The following is a 20,821-nucleotide window of genomic DNA, read 5'->3' on the forward strand; positions in this document are numbered from 1 at the left end:
AGTGTGGCCTGCAATTTCAGTTTGCTGTTTTTGGCATATTGGATTAGCACCAAGTCTGCCACTCAAATCTTCCCCAAAGCTTGTTTGAGTTGTGAGAATTTAGGCCCTGATTTTGTTCTTCAGTAGACTCCTCACTTTGTGACTTTGAAGACTAGGTCAGTTATGGAGACATTCATCAGGATAGTGTACAGCCGGGGTTGGGAGGGTGGAGTTTAGGAGCTAGAACCAAAGCAGCTTGAGAACAGTTTTTTCTTTTTTCTTTTTTTTTGAGACAAGAGTCTCATTCTGTTGCCCGGGCTAGAGTGCTGTGGCGTCAGCCTAGCTCACAGCAACCTCAAACTCCTGGGCTCAAGCAATCCTCCTGCCTCAGCCTCCCAAGTAGCTGGGACTACAGGCATGCTCCACCACACTCGGCTAATTTTTTCTACATATTTTTACATGTCCAGTTAATTTCTTTCTATTTTTCAGTAGAGACGGGGTCTCGCTCTTGATCAGGCTGGTCTCGGAACTCCTGACCTCGAGCGATCCGCCCTCCTCGGCCTCCCAGAGTGCTAGGATTACAGGCGTGAGCCACCGCGCCCGGCTGAGAACAGTTTTTTCTATAATAAAATAATACTAAAGTGCAGTTGTGGAGGGGTTAGGATGGGTAAGGCTTCCTGGATTGAAATTTTTAAGTGGAAAAAAAAAATCAGGTTTTGGCTCTTTTGTCGGGCCAATATCAATAGAAGTAGCCACCACTTTGTGGTCCATTTAATCCTCAATTTTTCGAGGTAGGCACAATTTCCCTCCTTTCGCAAAGGCGAAAAGAAGTGAAGCAATTTGCACAAAGTCCCGCAGAGAGGGCCCGAGCCAGCACTCGTCCCACCACGCTATTGGCCTAAGTGCGCAAATGTCCCAAGCACGGAATGAAAGCCCCTCTAACCCCAAACATCGGCAACTTCCGGGAGATTGCCTAAGAACCTCACCGCGCTTGCGCACCCCCGTGACGCAACCCTCTCCGTCCCGCCCCCTTCTGGAACGCGGAGCCGCTGAGCGGGCTGGCGGCCATTTTGTGAAGCTGCGAAGGAGGTGTTGGCTGCGGTGGGCTCCGGGAAGCCGTTCGGGCTGGGGCTGTCGGCCGCGGGGCGGAGGCACTCGCGCGGGGGGTAACTCGGGTCTGGGTTCTGGTGCCGCGCAGCTCTCCCCGGTAAGACTCCCGCAGCCCCGGAACGTGCGGGGCTGTGCGGGGCTCGAGCCTCCCCTTGGTGGCCCGGGGCGGGGCCTTCGGGGGCCTCCGAGCCCGCCGCAGCTAGCGCCCCACACAAAGGGACGGGGCAGGGCTGCGGGGGACCTGGGGTGCTCCTTACGCCGAGATCTGAGAGGATGCAAGGAAGGCGCAGGAGAGAATGAGCCTGCGTACCGAAATGAGGACGCGGCCATAGCGAGGACGCCCCCGTGGTTTCAGAGAGGGAGGAGGCCAGATCTGGGTGGCCTATTGGCCTACAGCTAACGGGAACTGCTGTGAAAATACACCTACCTCCTGTGTAGGGAAGATTTATACCAAACCTCTGTGCTCGGAAGTGGGGAGGTAATAGTGAGGACACTCCCTCAACCCAGAATGGAAAGGAGGCTCCTGTGGCCTACCAGCAAAAGAAGGGGCTACAATCGGGACACACCTGTGGGGAGGAAGCCGTAGTCGGTACACTACAGTGAGTCCAGGAAGGAAGTCTCTGAAGCGGCCGCCTTCGTGGCCTTAATAGCGGGTTGCAGGGAGATGCTTACTCTCCTGAGTGTGGCTGTTTGAGAAGCCAGCCTTTGAAGCAAAAAAGTGGGGATGAGTAAGCCTCCCAAGGCATGAGCATTGTAGTTAGATGCCAGGCACTTCGTCCGCAAGTAGGGAAGGGGCTGCTATGACCAGCACCCTTAGGACTCCCTAGGGAGTGGAGCCTCCGGTACTGAAGGCGGACGAGGTCGGTGGGATGTAGAGGGTGGGTGCTTTTGATGGAGAGTTAATTGAGTTTGTCTGAAGGTTGGCTGCGCTAGTTTACAGCCACGTGCAGTGGGTGGGCGGGCCTTTGAGGCGCTACAGGTTAGTGACAAGGGTGGACACTAGTGCAGCAGGCTTAGCTGCTGGGTTGAAAGCTTGTGGACTTTTTGTGTGCCTCCAGTGCGTGCTGTATAGTGAAAAATCTGAGGGGCTCCGATGAAGGTTACTCAGGGTTATTAAGTGCTAAACATTCATGCAGCTGGGTGGTGTGTACTAAGAATTGCAGGCTTAAGAGATTTCTGGGCCCTAAAACTTAGCTTGGCTCCTAGATTCCCAGAGATGGCCTAATGTAAATTGGGGTGGTTGGCAGGGACCATTTTGTATTATTCATTGATAGGGTGATGCTAGTCAATATAACTTGAAAGAGTAATGGCAAGTGAAGGCTAGTTGAAGGAAGAGGGTTGTGACTGGAGTTTCTCTTAGAGCTTCTTGCTTGAATGGTTTGAAATGGTGTAATTTTTGTAAAATGCAGTCTTAGCAACAAGAAGTGCCTGGGACCTTGTTAACTGATGTATATTGTTAGTGCATTTCAGAGCATTTGCAGTTGAAAAAATCCTTCAAGTCTGGACATGTAGGGAAATCTTTTTTTTTTTTTTTTAATTATAGAAATACAGGACTGGTTGTACTTGTTTTGAAATTTGGTAGTTTTGATAGAATAGAGGATTTCTGGATTCAGTAGAAAGCAATTGTGTTATGGCATTTTCCAAGAATTGTTTTTTAAAAATTGGGAAGAACTGTTACAGGTGGTTCAAATAACTTTATGGTAATTTAATTTATGAAGAAAATGAAATGTTTGGCATGTTTATATAAAAGTTAATGAAGATGTGCTTAGTATGTATTAATTGGGCAGTTTAATGAAACAGGGAATGCATTTTTATATCACTTTCATATGTTCGGTTAAATGTTGATTACTTTGTTTATGGATTGTCATGCATAATTTTAATTTTTTTGATGTCAGGTGAAAAATGTGACGCTTTAGAAACCGTTGTTGCAGTAATTTGGAACATATAGTTACATATCAATACCAGCACTCTTTAGGCTTCTTTTGCGTTCTTTGACATGTAAAATATTTTGATGACTGCATATTGAGAGTTTGGGAGTTGCTGGTACAGTTTTTGGATGCGAAACTTGATTTTGTGGGCCTGTGTGTTCCAGGTGCTGGAATCCATTGACAATTTGATACTGGTTTTATTCCATCTTGCAGAAAGCCACTCCCTCACTCAAGTGTGGATGAATATTTTCTTTTGTAGGTACTGTAGGAAAGAATTGTCAGTAACTAGTTGCACAAAAGATGTTTTTGGATATCCCCCACTAAAATGCAGAGACTGTTGTCCAGTTTTATAACTTTTTGCCTGGTCTGCAAGTGCGTAATGTTTGTAGAGTAAATGAATACTGTTAAATGTTTTAGGTCAACTAAACAGAAAAATACTTTCATCTAAATTATAGTTTTATCACATTTTACTACCAACACCCATGAACCTTTTGGTTTGCACGGAGTTTAGTTAATTAAGTTTAAAGCCAGCTTTTAAGTCTTAAAGCCATGGTGAAGGTGAATGTGGTTGGTTAGGTTAGAAGTAATAGTTTTGCTTTTAAGTTTAAATGATGACAAGATACTTTTGTTGGCATTTTGGGGGATTGAAAAATAATAGTAAAATCTTGGCAGAGGAACATCTCATTTAGAAATGTCTTCCGATTTGCTGCCTTTGAGTACTGAATAGAAGTTAATAGGAAATTTGAGTAATGCATTATAAAAGTGATGTATCTCCATCAGTGTCAGAAGAATTTTTTCATTAAGAATGATCCCAGAATCTGAAATGTATTCCATTTTGGGGATGGGGAACAAAATCAAGTGGATGAATCTGGTTGTTTCATAATGCCTATCGTAATGTGATTATACCGCTTATAGCATTGTACCCATTGCGATTGATTCTCTGTTGCTCATCTCTGAGGTGAACGTTTGAGGGGTTGCTGGTTTTTTGTTCCTTTGGGATCTGAAGAACCTGGCTCTGCTGTACCCTCGTTCTTGTCAGTTAAAGACTGATGGATGTTTTATTACCAGATGAAGAGTGGAAATTGTTAAGTTCTAGTTTGTGCCTTGACTTCTTTCTTGATAAAGAGGTTTGTTGCCAGACATTTTATTCTGAAATTCCAAGTGATAAGAAAGTCTGTGTTATAACATGCTAAATTTTTGTAGCAGATATTTGTAATTTGTTCACGTATCTAGTATTTGTCAAGCTGAAGCAAAGCCTCTGTGTTAGGACTAATTTGTAACATGAATGGAAAACATACTAATGCAAGCTTCTTGTTTTAGATCTTCTAAAATATATCAGTGGATTTAATGGCAAATCGGGCCCATTTTCTCCTTCCCTACCATTATGCTCTATCTGTAGATAATATATGTATTTTAAATGTTTTATTGTATAGAATTATTTCAGTCTTAACACTCCTAAAGTTCACCAAAGCTTATGGTCAGTGGGGTGGATTTTTCATTTTGGAATCCTGCATTCAGTTGCTGGCTGACATTTAGAACACAGGAATGCATAGCTTCCTGGAAAACAGTGATGCCTCTGTTAAATTATTGTGATGTTTACGAAGTGAGGTGTCAAAAGAAATAAAAGTACTGCAGTTCTGTTTCAATTTACCTTTTTTTTTTTTTTTTTGAACAAAGAAGTATAATACCAAGGGTTGTGAAGTTCTGACCTCTAGCTTCAACTTTCTGCACATTTTTCCTTGGTATGGAGTAGGAGAGGGCTTCCTCTTTGCTGAAATAGAAGAGAATCACAAATTTATATCTGGATTGATTGTGTGCTTTAAGTTGAACACATAAAAGCTTGAGCTAGGCATTTGCCAAATTCAGCTGGGCCTTTCTGCCTTGCCTTGTGGAATAAGAAGTTTCCTCCCTTTTAAAGTAAGTTCCGGTAACCTTATAGAAATTTTTGAGAGCAGACCTAGTGAGTTCCCTTTCAGCTTAACTGGCTCACCCTGAATTTATCCTTCTCCAGATGGACATACGATGCCTTTTTGGGTCTGGAAGGAAAGAGGCTGAGGAACTTGTTTCCCTTATATTCAGAGCATATGCCCTGGCCCTATACCAGACCCTTTGAATTGGAGTCTCCACTAGGGATCACATGTTTATCACAAGTGCTTAACTAGAAAATTACCCTGGTTCTGTGGCTCCTAGAGTCAAACCTGTACAAAAGTACTTCAGTAATTCATGCTCTTCCTCATCGCTTTACTTTGAAGCAAGCTTTTTCTGTTTCACATCTCCGTTTGTGACCAGTTAGATAAACGACTGGACATGCCTTTTAAATAAAGCGTGTTTAGATTCTTCAGGTGTAATTAGGCTAGAGTTGTACGATGCTCTGGGCTTTTGAAAGCGTGATGACATTTGCATAGCTTTTTGTGGCTGAACAATCTCATTGTTCCTTAGTAATTTGAGTAGTTGACTAGAGGATGTTTAGCTTGTCCTTGAAAGTTTGGAATTTGTCCTTTAAAGTTTGGAATAACACTTAGAATTTTTGAAATGTTGTACTTTTTGGTGGTGATTATTAAGCTCACTGGTATCTTGATCTTGAAAGATATTAGTTTAAAATGAAGCATCATTTGGATAAATAGTTTTCTATTGATAATACTGAACAGTGACAATTTTCTTCTACGCGCTTTCTCTGAATTATTCATTTGGTCATATATGTTATATATATTGCTTGTGAATTGTTCATAACTTTACCACTTTGGAAGAAATTCCAGTGAAAGATGAGTGACCTGTTTTTACTTGGGGAAATACTCTTACTATGCCAGACATTTTTAGGGATTTTTTTTTTAAACAAGTTTTTTTTGAAACTGTTGTGATATTAGAAGAAAAAACACTTTTCTTTAATAGTTTGAACCCCAATGGAAATAGTCCTTATGGCCAGAACTTTTACTTCATTTGTTTTGTGATATTTGATGCTATTTTGGTGCAAAGGAATTGAAAGAGTACTTGTAATAATTTCCATGAGTATCCTTGAATTGATGACTTAGTTTGTCCAGGAATTTTTATTGTGCGAACTTGTGCTTTTTCATCAAAACTTCGGTGAGAATCTGGGAAAATAGACTCGTTTTACAGAGTTTTCTGGACTGGTTTAATCATCAAGTGGCAGAAGCAATGTAGCTGTGAAGCTGAGCTTTATGACTGTTTTAGTTTTCAGTTGATTCATTTTGGGGCCAATTTCTGACATTCTTGATGCATGTAAATATTTAAATATTTTGAGACATACTCAAATTTGAAAGCAATACCAAGCAAAAAGCACGGTGTGGGATTTTGGTTCATGTCTTTCCTTATTTTTTTTTTTTTTAATATGCTTTCTAATGAAGCACTCTGGTGGTTTCAGACTCGCCTTCATAATGTACAGTTCAGTGTGGCCTGTGAGTGTTGTGTTTCCTGCATTGATTTTTGCCTCCATTTATTCTCTATTGCAGTCTAAAAGTTGGTTTTAATTGGTTGCCCACAGGATTGACTTGGCCTCTACTTCTTGTTAAGAAAATACATCTCTTGTTTTATCAGGTAAGAGATTTTGAATAGAGAGTTTGTTTTTATTCAAAATAAAATGAGATAGCTTATTATGAAACATGAAATTGTGTGTAGTAACTAAATTGTGTTTTGTTTTTTTTTTTTACAAGTTTATCTGAGGGATGGGGGAGGGGTGGATTGGGTATCTTGAACAGTTGTTCCCTCTTGGGGTCAGTTTTCTATGGATGCCTTTCTTCTGTTGCATTCCTGATTGTTAGGCAGTAAACAGCTGTTTTATTCCTCAGTAGCATTTTAGACTAATTACATATACAGGTGCTTGTTTATGGTTATTTATATTCCCTAGAGGTATAAGGAAAGATATTGGGTCATATGTTTCAGAGTACAAATTTTAGACTTCAGATGGATCCTTAGCAAATGGAATCTAACCCTCTTCTAATGTAGGCTCAAGATAGGTTGAAATGATTTATCTGTGAAACAGTTACTTAGCAGAATAGCAGATGTTATTTCATATTTTTTCAGAACCTAAAAACTTTTCCTCTTCATGTGGCTTTAAGAATAAATCTCGTGCTCTACTTTGGTTTAATACTCAGCCCTTTTCTAGCTGGTAATCTAAGGCAGATTTTCAATAGCATGCTTTCATGTGTACTTTGTACAGACTTTCAGAAAATCCCTACTCAACAGAAAATGGTTTAAAAACTTAACTGTATATGTCACTTTAGCCCAGTGTTTAATTTTTGTGTTCTTGGGACTGTATCAAGTTCCTATTTATTGTCCCAATGCAAACTTATATCTCTCTCTCAAGTTGTTTGGGTACCTGGATTGCCCATGATATTCCCCCCCCATACAAAGTGATTAAGCATTTTTAAAAGTTGAACAGGAATGCTGTCAGTTTTGCATATGGCCACATATTCTAAATTCAGTAAGGAATGCAAATTTGATTTAATGACTTAGGAAACTTCTGATGAACTTCCTTATAGGCTGCTAAATAGTAAATAAGGAGAAAAGAGTCTGTTGGTATGATGTTAATTTTTCTTGTTGACTCTTACAGTCCATAAATGAAAAGCTTCTTCACCCTCCCCATATTTCTAGTGTTTTATGATCATCTCACAAAGAGCATTTTCTGTTTGCCAGTCCATCTTTTCTGTATTAAATTTCAAGGTGGCGTTTATTTTTTTGTATGAGTGTGTGATAAAACTGTAAAAGCCAAACAATATATTTCTCTTTTGTAAATAGCAATCATAATATTGAGATATAATTACAGACTTTGTTGCATTGAATTAGTATTCACGTAGTACTTGACATTAAAGAACTGCTTTCATGGAGTTTCAGAATTCTTAGTGCTCATTGCAGGAAACCTTGCCCCTTCTAAATGTTCTTATTTGAGAAGTAATAAAACCAAATCTTAAATAATTTATAACTTCCTGGAGGTCACAGAGCCATTTTAATAGGCTTACATTTAAAAGTTCATTTTTAAGATGGCTTAGAAAACACCCTATGTTGTTGACCACATTAATTTCAAAGTAATATTTTTTCCAGTCCCAAGAATTTGGTTTGTCATTTTCTATAGGGCAGCCCTTGCATTTGCTCTTAGAAGCCCTTAGAGCTGAAATGCTGAAATTCAAGAGAAACTACTTTTTTGTTTAAATCAAAATAGACAATATCTAAGATCAGTTAGCAACCAGATATCCCACAGGAATTACATAGGGTCAGAGACTGCAACAACCACGGAGTAAAGTTCACACCCTAGTTCTTCTAAAACAAAAACAAAAAATACCTCTTTTTTATTGTCAGCCCTCCTCTAGGGGGAAAACAAAACTAAATTTTTTTTAAATGGAGGGTTTGGGTATGAGTCATTGGACCTGAGTTTTAATAAAACAGTCAGTGAATGGCACTATAACCAGGTTCTACTTTGGGGGTAGTAAATATAGGTAACTCAGATTTTGGCTATTCTAGTCACTATTTCTTTTGGGCTTCTTAGTATGTATTAACCCTGTTTATAATAAATCCGCATGTGGTTTTATTTAAAACAAAGCTATAAGGCAGATTGAAAAGTTTTAGGATGAAATATGGAATCAGTTCTCATTTGACCCTTGAATCTACTTTAGTGTTAAGTATTATTTGTAATTCATTAGTATTCTAGCTTTGTTTCTGTTGCATTTTGAGGGTGAGCTCTATATACTTACACTCTGATAAGTCTATGAAATTATCAAGTGTATAGGAAACATGCTAAACCAGTTTTAAACATTAACTTCAATGCATCCTTTGCATGTTTTTCCCCTATAGATTGCTAAACTTTGTTTCTTGATTTGACTTACACATTTATTTTAAATCTTAATGATTAGTGGTCTGAATGATGTATATGGTGCTTTTACTGTCCTACAGTTGTTTTTTACTGAGCCTTTTGAGTCTTGGGGCTGAATTACTAATTGTTTCCAGAATTAATGCCTTGTGGAAGTTGAAATTGTCTAGGTTTTACATTGTAAATGGCATGTAATGTTCAGTTTTTAGAATATCTAAATTAAAGAAAGACATTGCCTGTGATAGCTTGAGGGAATATTTGAGGGCCTAATATGGTAGCTGGTCATTCTTGTAGCTAAAAACTTGGTGTGATAAACAGGAGTCTGACCTGGCCGTTGCCTTTTCTCATCTGCAGGTGTGTGTGGTTTCAGCGCAGCATGGCTGTGGTCATCCGTTTGCAAGGTCTCCCAATTGTGGCGGGGACCATGGACATTCGCCACTTCTTCTCTGGATTGACCATCCCTGATGGGGGCGTGCATATTGTAGGGGGTGAACTGGGTGAGGCTTTCATCGTTTTTGCCACTGATGAAGATGCAAGGCTTGGTATGATGCGCACAGGTGGTACAATTAAAGGGTCAAAAGTAACACTATTGTTGAGTAGTAAAACGGAAATGCAGAATATGATTGAACTGAGTCGTAGGCGTTTTGAAACTGCCAACTTAGATATACCACCAGCAAATTCTAGTAGATCAGGACCGCCACCTAGCTCAGGAATGAGTGGCAGGGTAAACTTGCCTACAACAGTACCCAACTTTAATAATCCTTCACCCAGTGTAGTTACTGCCACCACTTCTGTTCATGAAAGCAACAAAAACATACAGACATTTTCCACAGCCAGCATAGGAACAGCTCCTCCAAATATGGGACCTTCCTTTGGGAGCCCAACCTTTAGCTCGACTGTTCCAAGTACAGCCTCTCCAATGAACACGGTCCCACCGCCACCAATTCCTCCAATCCCAGCGATGCCATCTTTACCACCGATGCCGTCCATTCCCCCAATACCAGTTCCTCCTCCAGTACCTACATTGCCTCCTGTGCCTCCTGTGCCCCCAATTCCCCCAGTCCCTTCTGTGCCACCCATGACCCCACTGCCACCCATGTCGGGCATGCCGCCCTTGAATCCACCACCTGTGGCACCTCTGCCTGCTGGAATGAATGGCTCTGGAGCACCTATGAATCTGAACAATAACCTGAACCCTATGTTTCTGGGTCCATTGAATCCTGTTAACCCTATCCAGATGAACTCTCAAAACAGTGTGAAGCCACTTCCCATCAATCCTGATGATCTCTATGTTAGTGTGCATGGAATGCCCTTTTCTGCAATGGAAAATGATGTCAGAGATTTTTTCCATGGGCTCCGTGTTGATGCAGTGCATTTGTTGAAAGATCATGTAGGTCGAAATAATGGGAATGGATTGGTTAAGTTTCTCTCCCCTCAAGATACATTTGAAGCTTTGAAACGAAACAGAATGCTGATGATTCAACGCTATGTGGAAGTTAGCCCTGCCACAGAAAGACAGTGGGTAGCTGCTGGAGGCCATATCACTTTTAAGCAAAATATAGGACCTTCTGGACAAACGCATCCCCCTCCTCAGACACTTCCCGGGTCAAAATCGCCCAGTGGGCAGAAAAGGTCAAGGTCAAGATCACCACATGAGGCTGGGTTTTGTGTTTACTTGAAAGGGCTACCGTTTGAAGCAGAAAACAAACATGTCATTGATTTTTTTAAAAAGTTGGATATTGTGGAAGATAGTATTTATATAGCTTATGGACCCAATGGGAAAGCAACTGGTGAAGGCTTTGTAGAGTTCAGGAATGAGGCTGACTATAAGGCTGCTCTGTGTCGTCATAAACAATACATGGGCAATCGCTTTATTCAAGTTCATCCAATTACTAAGAAAGGTATGCTAGAAAAGATAGATATGATTCGAAAAAGACTGCAGAACTTCAGCTATGACCAGAGGGAAATGATATTAAATACAGAGGGGGATGTCAACTCCGCCAAAGTCTGTGCCCACATTACAAATATTCCATTCAGCATTACCAAGGTGGATGTTCTTCAGTTCCTAGAAGGAATTCCAGTGGATGAAAATGCTGTACATGTTCTTGTTGATAACAATGGGCAAGGTCTAGGACAGGCATTGGTTCAGTTTAAAAATGAAGATGATGCACGTAAGTCTGAACGCTTACACCGTAAAAAACTTAATGGGAGAGAAGCTTTTGTTCATGTAGTTACACTAGAAGATATGAGAGAGATTGAGAAAAATCCCCCTGCCCAAGGAAAAAAGGGATTAAAGATGCCTGTGCCAGGTAATCCTGCAGTACCAGGAATGCCCGGTGCGGGAATGCCCGGTGCCGGAATGCCCAGTGCTGGACTGCCGGGTGCCGGAATGCCCGGTGCGGGAATGCCTGGTGCCGGAATGCCTAGTGCTGGGATGCCCGGTGCGGGGATGCCCGGTGCAGGCCTGCCCGGTGCTGGACTGCCCGGTGCGGGAATGCCTGGTACGGGAATGCCCAGTGCAGGAATGCCCAGTGCAGGAGGTGAAGAGCATGCCTTCCTGACTGTAGGCTCAAAGGAGGCCAACAATGGGCCTCCATTTAACTTTCCTGGTAATTTTGGTGGGTCAAATGCCTTTGGGCCACCACTCCCTCCTCCAGGATTAGGAGGGGCCTTTGGTGATGTTAGGCCCGGTATGCCTTCAGTTGGAAACAGTGGTTTGCCTGGTCTAGGACTGGATGTTCCAGGTTTTGGAGGTGGACCAAATAATTTAAGTGGGCCAACAGGATTTGGAGGGGGCCCTCAGAATTTTGGAAATGGCCCTGGTAGTTTAGGTGGCCCCCCTGGTTTTGGAAGTGGCCCTCCTGGTCTTGGAGGTGCCCCTGGGCATTTGAGTGGGCCGCCAGCTTTTGGGCCTGGGCCTGGGCCTGGCCCTGGCCCAATCCATATTGGTGGTCCTCCTGGTTTTGGATCTAGTTCTGGAAAACCAGGTCCAACAGTAATTAAAGTGCAGAACATGCCCTTTACTGTGTCTATTGATGAGATTTTAGATTTCTTTTATGGCTATCAAGTAATCCCAGGCTCGGTGTGTTTAAAATACAATGAAAAAGGTATGCCTACAGGTGAAGCCATGGTGGCCTTCGAGTCTCGGGATGAAGCTACAGCTGCTGTCATTGACTTAAATGACAGGCCTATAGGCTCAAGAAAAGTAAAACTTGTATTAGGGTAGCCACTCACATCAATTCTTTATAGGATAGATCTTCATATTGCTGTGATTAATGCATCCAGATTGTTTTCCTAGTATTTCCAGGTTAGAACCTGTGGATTGTTTCAATTGCATATAGATTGGTTTCCATAACATAGAGCATTGGTTGACTGTTTACAGAAGACTCACTACCAGGATAAATATTGCTGTGTGTTACAGAAAAGCTATCTGGAGAGAACACAAAAATGATTTTGGCATACCATTAGAGAAACCATTTGTAAAACTCAAATGACCACATGAAGCTTATCAAGGAGTCTAGATTGGTTTTGTTTTATACCATATGGGATGAAGAAAATAGAAAGTAGAGCTCATTGAGGGTGTTCTTGCCAGCTGCTGAAAAATAGAAGTTGGCTACTCTCGGAATTTGGTTTAAAGCTGGACAGATTTGCTTTGTTATAGGGTAAAGCTTTGTCTAAAGTCCTCATTTTCTTTAAAAATTGAATAAAATCTCTGTATACAGATTCATTGTATGTACCTTTATTGCTTCTTGAGGGTTCTTGCTGTATAGACAGTCCTGCTTCAGAAGTTGCTGCTTTGTTTACGTAACTGACTCATTTGTAAATGAGCAGAACTGTTTTGTTGGTTTTTTTTCGTAAATATAAAACTCCACACGTGGTTTGTGCTATAACCTTGAACTTTGATGTCACACTTAGAACTGTGTGGAATAAGACTTGCCATAAAAATAAACTATGGAGTCCTTTACCTACCAGAGCCTTTTTGGTTTGACCGTCAAGTTTTAGTTTAGTCGGTTTAAAAAGTGTTCATGTTGTTTGGATGGGATCAGAAACCAGAAACCACTTTTAATAATCAGCGTTTAAGATGCTTGATTTGAAGTCCTGTCCATTGTGGACTAATTGTTCTAACAATTTTCTTCTGTCCCAATTTATCTGAAATTTTGGCCTTTAAGAAAATAAAGAGGGGTCCATTCATAAGAAAGAGCGTTATTGTATCAAGGTTTTTAAAACTGAAGTTGAAATTGTTAGCTTTGTTAGCAATAGTATTATAGAATAAAAGATCTATAAGTTGGTTCATAGATTGATGATGCATTTAATCCTGTTACTTGGAGGCTTTTTGGTGTAGTTGTTTGATCAGGAGCCCGTTTACAAAAATTCTTCATAGGAGTATAAGTACAGCTACCAGAGGGGAGCAAATTGAAACTCCTTGCCCTTTCCTACTCTTTTCTTTGGCATGCAGGACACTAGGGCAGGAGGGACCACATGGGTTCTGGTTGGTAAGTGTCCTTGTCATGAAAACATTTACTTTACAACGTCCTGTTCACTGCCACAAAGGCTCTCTAATTAGGGTTACTTTCCTGAGTTAAAATACTCTAAAGATGTGTCACATTATATTATAAACATACAAAATGGAAGATTGTTGAGATATCATGAAAAACAAATTTTATCTTTTACATGGCCCTCTTGTCTCGGTTTGAAACATTCCCAACATTTCCTACGAATCAGTTTACTTACAAAAAGGTCAGCCTTTTAAAAGAAGTATTTCCCATTAAAAAAAAAAAAATATATATATATATATATATATATAATAGTGCCTTTTTGGTGTTGTAAGTTAGTGGAACACTGAAATACAGCGTTGTGTAATTTAGAGTTAAGAGTGGCAACAGTTTCATTTGTGTGGTAAGATTTGAAAGCCTTTTCATCACTACACTCTTAGAGGATTGACAGTACAGGATTTTTGTTTAAGGAAATGATTATTTAGACTCAAAAAAGGTGGCTGCATTGTGGGTCTTTTGATAATTCATGAATACAAATTTGCTTTGACACAGATCACTAGATACTGCCTCCTCAATTTAAGCAATATAATGTTTGTATATGCTGTTAAATTTAAGTTTTCTGTTAAGTAATCATTTCTCATTCCAAAGACAATGCAAAAAACTTCAGCGCTGCTTGGGAGTCTTATTTCAACCACAGATATTTTCCCCATTGGAAAGCTGACTATTTTCATTTTAGAAAAATGGGTTGTTTGAAGATGAAAGTCTTTTATCTTTTTTCACAATTTATTTTGGTTATATGTTCGTACATTCTTATTAAATATTTCATATACTTTATTGCAACTACTTTGTTATTTCTACATCTTAGATAAATGCTGAAAAGGAAAACTTGATTGCATTGTTCATTGAATTAAATAAATTAAGAAAATAGTGGTTTGTGTAGAAACTGGAGAGAACTATGTTTCATATTTCGTTGAATCACAACAGTGCTGCTCGTTGTGAAATGTAATTAAATGCTTTGCCCTCTGGAACTTGATTTTTGTGTATCTGAGACTTATTAACATAGTGCTAACTGCTAAAGCATACTGTTTATCTTGTTCTGGGCATTGGAGTTTCAGTTTAAAAAATACTCTTGAAAATGTGTTCTGTGAAACTATTCATACCTCTCTTCCTAGGTAAATTTTCTCCTAGGAACTAGGTTTGGGATGGAAATGAATTTACATTATTTTCTCACTTGCTTTGTATGGTATGAAGGATTTGTAAAGCTTTGCTCAAAGTTGTGTGCATTTGTAAACACTATCATGATATTTGCAATTTTATGTGTGAATTTTATTGTCTGATTTTGGTGACTGACATTAATGGGAGTGAATCTTTTCCATTAGGTTTAATTTTTTTCCTTTCCCTTCTGAGTTTTAATTGGTGTTCATTTTTCTTTTGGTTTAAAGGATTAGAGAAATCTACAAATGTATTTTATAAATAAGCAAATTTGTAAACTTTTCTGACTTTAGTGAATCGTTTAGTTCACAAGCATAATTTGGAGGTGTGTTCTGTGTTTACACATAGTTTGGATGTACAATTAGTGGCTTTTTTTTTAATGCTACACAGTATTAAGTGAAATGTAGTTTCTAGCTTTGTACTCCAAGTTGTCAAATCATCAACAATGAAAATTCCATTAGGAAACTTGTATTTGAAATTTCAGATAATAATATTCAATGTAGCTAAGGTCAGTCTTAACCACTGGATGAAAATCTAGGACTGTATGGAAGTAAGCAAACGGATACATTTTTAGGTGGAAATAGTCACCTCACATAAGGGTGCATGAAAGCCTTAAACTCTGACTCCCTTTTACTGGATTCTGATTATGTACAGGTGTGGGGTGTGTAATAATAAAACCCACTCATCAATTTTAAGAACACTTGAAAAACCAGAAAATGTAAAATTGCTGCTAGTTAAATCTTTTGGAAAGAATTTCTGGTGGTGGTCACTTTAAAAATTATTTCCCACCCTTGCAAAATTGCCACATTAAGTTGTTGGACCAGGCAGTTCAACAGTATTCCAACCTTTAGAAACCAAACACAGTAAAATGGCTCATTGCCAGTGTGGCCACAGCATTGCCGGCCAATACTACCTTGGCATCATTCAGCAAAGGTTTTTGTTTATAAAAATGAAGTCTTGAATACTGTTCAATAAACTTGTCACAAAATAAAACAGGCTGATGCATTTAATGCTTTAATTGCACAAAAGTACTTTACTGAGCTACAACATTATCAGGTACTTTTTAAAAACTGAAAATATGTGCTTTTGGAAAGGTGGATTTGGTGATCTTGGAAGTAACAATTGTTGCTTATCCTTGTCTCCTAATGCTGAAGTGTGAAAAGAAGAGGATACAGCAAGATGGAACAGCAGGGAGGAAACTTGATTCTAGGTCAAGTCTGTGGTATCCACATTTTTAGAATTTTATTATGTGTGTTTTGCTAGCATACTATTTTGTTATGCGGACTTAAAGAACCGGAGACCAGGTGCTCCTTTTTACAGGAATCTTAAATGAGTCTATGAATTATTTTTAAAAACTGATTACAGTAGGAAATGGGAAAAGAAATCTTCAGAGTAGATTCTCAATTGTACACACCTCTAAAGCTTAGTTTTTCTTTTTTGTTTTTGTATTAGTATGTGAGATATTTGGGGAAGAAGAGAGGAATCAAATATTGCTGCTTTCTGGCATTGCTCTGATTTTTGTCTCTTCCATGTGTATTCAACTTCTGAAAAAAATTAGCAAAAGAAGTTTCCATAAACTTTAGAGTCCTTTTTTAAAAAAATCTGGATTGGAGTTGCAGTGAAACCAGTAGGTTGTTCCTTGTAACCAGAGCTCTTGAAAAATATTTACAATTTTTATCTTTATCATGAAAGAGTTTAGCTTGTATTTGAGTTTGAATCCCAGCTTGTTTTAGAGCATGTTAGACTAGACATACATAATTCCAGGTAGTAGCTGAGCCATTTTAAAATAATTAAGGTTTGACTAAGCATTGGAAAAAATCACTGAGTGAAAACCAGCTGTCTACAAATATCCAGAATGGCCTTTACCATCTGAAAGGGGTGAATTGTGTGATAATGTGTCTCCTTTTCTTGTTCAGGAGAGATCACTTCTATAATTCGTTGTTGTCTGCTTTCCAGTGTTTTACAGCAAGAAATGGTTTATCTCTTTTTTTATTTTTATTTTTTTTCAAAGCCTAGTCATGTGCAGTAGTGAGAAGAGGGGAAAGAGTAGAAACAGGAGTTCGATTTGTAACTGTGAACAATCAGTTGAGGTAACTCGCTACCTTTGGACCATCCAAGAAATAGATTATCAATTATGTGCATCATCACCGTTCTCCAAGAAGTAGAGTTTTCATGGGATATGGTAGAATCTAAACTTAATGGCTTTCCTTTTTTATTAAAAAATTATTTGATTTGTTTCATTTTTTAGTATAAAATCTGATGGATCACAATTGATTTATTTTAAAATGTTCTGGAAAGTGTGTACTCTAGTAGGAGCTCAATTTTCTGATGCTATAGTTGACTTTTCTGGGAAAACCCTTGTGTTCAGCATCATTTGTTCATCTTCTATTGGTGCCTGCTCAGGTAAATATTAATCCTTTACTGTGCTGTTCTTGGATTTATTCTTGGTGCTTTGAGCTACTTTGTGTCAGGGTCTCAAAAGCATCCTAGAATATGACTCCTTTTCTGGATCAACATAACTAGCAATGAGCAACCAAGGTGGCATGATTTTCTACATAATGCTCTACTGCTGAAGAGTCCAGAAGGAAGGAAGGAGCAAAAAGCCACCTCATGTAAACATTCCAGCTCCAGGGACAGAAGGGAAGCACTCTAAAAGTCTGGGGGCAAGAAGTAGTGCTGAGGAAAATGTCATTAACAATATCCCTTGAATTCTGTCAAGAGCCTCAGGGACCTCCCTCCAGTGAAAATGCTGACGTTTAAGGTATAGAGACTCAGCAAACAGTTGTATAGAAGTGATAAATGGTACAGAGGAGCACTGGAATTGGCACCCCAGTTCTAGATATTTGGATTCTGACCTTAGTAGCTTAATAATTTCAAGTCACTTTTCTTAATCAATTTATGGCTTGTCATTTCATGTTGAGAGAAAGAGGAAGTGACTATTTGGGGGAAATGGAGCAATGGCCAGCAGGAGAACATAACTCAATATGAACAGAGTCACAGGTGTGGAGTCAGCTTAACTCTTCCCAGGAGTGAGGTGTGCTGTATATTCAAGTAGACTACCCTTTGGTGTTTCATTCCTTCTGCAATGTGCTGCTGCTGGTTTTCTCCTTTTGCCTGCTTATATAGCAAATCTACTGGTATCCAGGATTGTGAGACTCATTTATACTGAAGCTCCCTCACTGCTATCTCTAGCCCCAGCCTCCTAATGGGTGGGAATAGTTTACTAATACCTTTTGGTTAGTGAATAAGACTTGTCACTTATGAATTTGTGCTTCATATCAAATGGTAACAACCATAATGTGCTCCCAGAAGTCACCTGTTAGTCTTTGCAAAGTGGGATGATTTAAGATGGGTAAGGGAATTCAGCTGCTTAAGGGGTTTTAAATCAGACCAACTGGTGCTGCTGATTTCCTCATTTTTCTTTTGTTCTGTTTGTTTGTTTGTTTGCTTTGAGACACAGTCTCCCTCTGTCATCCCTGGTAGAGTGCAGTGGTGGTGCTGTAGCTCACTGCAACCTCAAACTCCTGGACTCAAGCGATCTTCCTGCCTCAGCCTCCCCAGTAGCTGGGACTACAGGTGCACACCACCACACCCAGCTAATTTTTCTATTTTTTTTTTAGTAGAGACTGGGTTTCCTTCTGCTCAGGCTGGTGTCGAACTCCTGAGCTCAAGCGATCCTCCCGCCTTGGCCTCCCAGAGTGCTAGGATTACAGGCATGAGCCACTGCCATGCCTGGAGGAAGTTTGTTAATGCCACCCTCCCACTACACCTCTCCACACTTGGGTTGTAATGGGGGCAGGAGGGTAGTATAGCCTTCATACGTAACTCACTTCTGTGTTGTGTCCTATGAGACCAGTAGAGTCCCTCTGCTATTAATCTGGCTAAAGTGATGGAAGGATTAATGGAACTACTACTTAAGTAGATAACTGCTTTGCTTCTATGACCATTGAATTGACAGGTTGGAATTGGAAACATCTATTGCCTTCAAGCTTTTAAGACAATTTCACATGAATATACCGCTTAGCCATAACTGTATCCCATACTAACATTTTTGAACAGTGTTGTGCACCTAGCATTTAAACATTGGTGGAAAAGGAAGCAAAATAAGATGACTGTTCTTCAAGAGTTTAGAGTCTTTTAAGTTACACAAGTGTTTGGTTGTACTTGTACCAGGTACACTTAACACAATCACAGGAACCATGGAAAGGCTTTCCTGGCCAATTGCTAAATCATGGTCAGAAAGGAACAAGTGTAAACTAGTCTGTGGCTATAATGTAGTTTCCTGTTGTTGAAATCCTCCCTTTATTTCTCTACTTCCCTAACTTGCAAATTCTGAAGAGTGACCCATCTTAAAGTCTTCCAAGTATCCCAAAAGAATTTATTCCAGTGAGGGGCGGGGGGGACTCATGAACAATAGATAGGTTTCTTTCTCAAGATCTCTGGTGTGCTGCTTTTGTGTCATAGGTCACTGCTCACTGGAGATGCACAAGTTTTTGGCGATGCCTCCACCCTGGAGATGTTCAGGAAGGTGGTCCAGTACTGTTGTTTTAGACACCCCACAGGTGATAGGCATTAAAAGAATGTAAATTCCAGTAGGGTGGGATGGAGCAGAATTGACTACCCCATGAATGTTCTTTGAAAGGTTCGATATCGCATTTTTCTGAGGTAAATTCTACCTTATTTGCACTATTCATGCTTGCTATTTAAAATTTATTCCTTTGATGAAATCCTGCAAATGTGGAGTCCAACATTTCCTCTCTTCCTACCCCTGCAGTCAGACAAGAGAATTATTTTCCGTATGTGTGCAAGGCTAGTTAGTATAGGTCATGGGGATAGGCCATGTGAACCCCACTACTCTTAGTAGCCTGGTGGACTTCAGATTAGACTCGATTACAAAATGTGAACTATTGCTAAAATATGGTGGATATAGAAATCGCATTCTCAGAGAATCATCATAGTCCTGTCAGTTACTGTGACTCAGGACAAACCATTTCCCTCTGGCCTCAAGGTTTCTTCTACAAAATGAGATTAAACTAGGTAATCTCATATTCAGTTTTAAGCTTCCTGATGAACCTAACCATTCTTGTATTTCTGGAAGTCTGGCAAGTTTGGACCTTAAAGAGAGACCAGGAGTGGAACTCCAAATTTGATCTGGCTCCTGCTCTACTGCAGGAGTGGTCTAGTGTGGAAGTGGTCCCACACTGCAGCTTGAGAGCGTCGTGGTCTTCATTTCCCCTTTTGGGGGCTTCTCCTTGTCCTGCCAGTTAGGTCATCTGGAGATAGTGGACCAGAGACATTCTTCCTAGGTGTCCCATCAATCAAAAGGGAGGTAATGACACTGCAAAGGACCCAAAGGTACACTTGCCTATTTGTCAGCACTAAACGGAATAGTTGACACACTGGGCACTTACTTTAGCCAGGCAGGGGACACTTTCCATGGTTGGCCTCAGTTAATACAATACCCTTGTAAAATTGGCATTATTAATTATCCTCACTTGATAGGTGTGGTAATGCAGGCAAAGAGAGACAAAATAACTTGCTCAAAGTCTCGTTGATAGTAAGGGGTGGGCAAAGGTTTTTAAAATCATAGATGCCTGCACGACTCCAGAGGTAGAGGCCCTCTATTCCCTGCCTCTCCCTGACTTTTGGGGGAAAATGTGGACAGCCACTGCCAGCAGTCTGCTATCATGGCTCCTGAGCCTGCTGGGGCAGGGGCTACTGCCCTGTTCCAGTGCCTTTTCAGTTTCCTAACTAATCCCAAGTATAGAGTGGAGAGGCAGACAACATTACCGCTTGGAAAGCTGCTTAGCCTCCATAGTCAAGCTCATGGTTACAGAGTGGAACCTGAACTTATTTTGTAGTAGGCAGGTGGAGGCTTTGTAAGCATGTTCAGAGTCTCTAGGCAAAGACAAACTCCCACTCCGATATAGTCCTATTCTGCTTGAAGACCAAGTATTCCTCCTTAGTTTGTTTCCCTCCCCATATCCAATTCTGTCAAGCTAGGTTCTCTTTGAAGAGTTGAGCACAGGTTAGATTTGTTAAACTTTTGAGTAAGTCTTTGGGGATGTTGGAGTTGGATTAGTGGCTTCCATATTTTTTTGACCTTTACCCAGTACAGCAGGATGGGAAACGCTGTGGCCATTTTCTTTGCCATATTTTCCCATTCTTCACTTTTTGTGTGCACATGCACATTTTAAGCTTTGCAGTGTTGCCAAATACTTCGTGGCGGCTCCACTTCTTAGTAGTATATGGGTCTAAACCAAATTTATTGTTTAAAATTT

General features: G+C 40.1%; 1 protein-coding gene across 7 annotated transcripts in view; it reads left to right on the top strand.

The window, feature by feature from the left end:
• CPNE1 (copine 1) overlaps window positions 1–20,821 on the top strand; it is a 410,662-nt gene that overhangs the window by 375,187 nt on the left and 14,654 nt on the right. The window contains exons 1-3 of one of the 7 annotated variants that reach the window (XM_069495838.1): window positions 1,047–1,186; window positions 6,517–6,569; window positions 9,190–9,332. The exons of 1 other annotated variant lie outside the window; for it this stretch is intronic. Coding sequence is in view for 1 of the 6 variants with exons in the window: in XM_069495835.1 (XP_069351936.1) it covers window positions 10,992–11,006 (15 nt within the window). In the remaining 5 variants the exon portion in view is untranslated. Of the gene's footprint in view, window positions 1–1,046; window positions 1,187–6,484; window positions 6,570–9,189; window positions 9,333–10,624; window positions 11,007–20,821 lie in introns of those variants that run through there. 5 more of the 7 variants (XM_069495836.1, XM_069495839.1, XM_069495837.1 and 2 more) reach the window with 5 other exon arrangements.

This window comes from Eulemur rufifrons, chromosome 20, assembly GCF_041146395.1.
Source record: "Eulemur rufifrons isolate Redbay chromosome 20, OSU_ERuf_1, whole genome shotgun sequence".
Taxonomy (NCBI): Eukaryota; Metazoa; Chordata; class Mammalia; order Primates; family Lemuridae; genus Eulemur; species Eulemur rufifrons.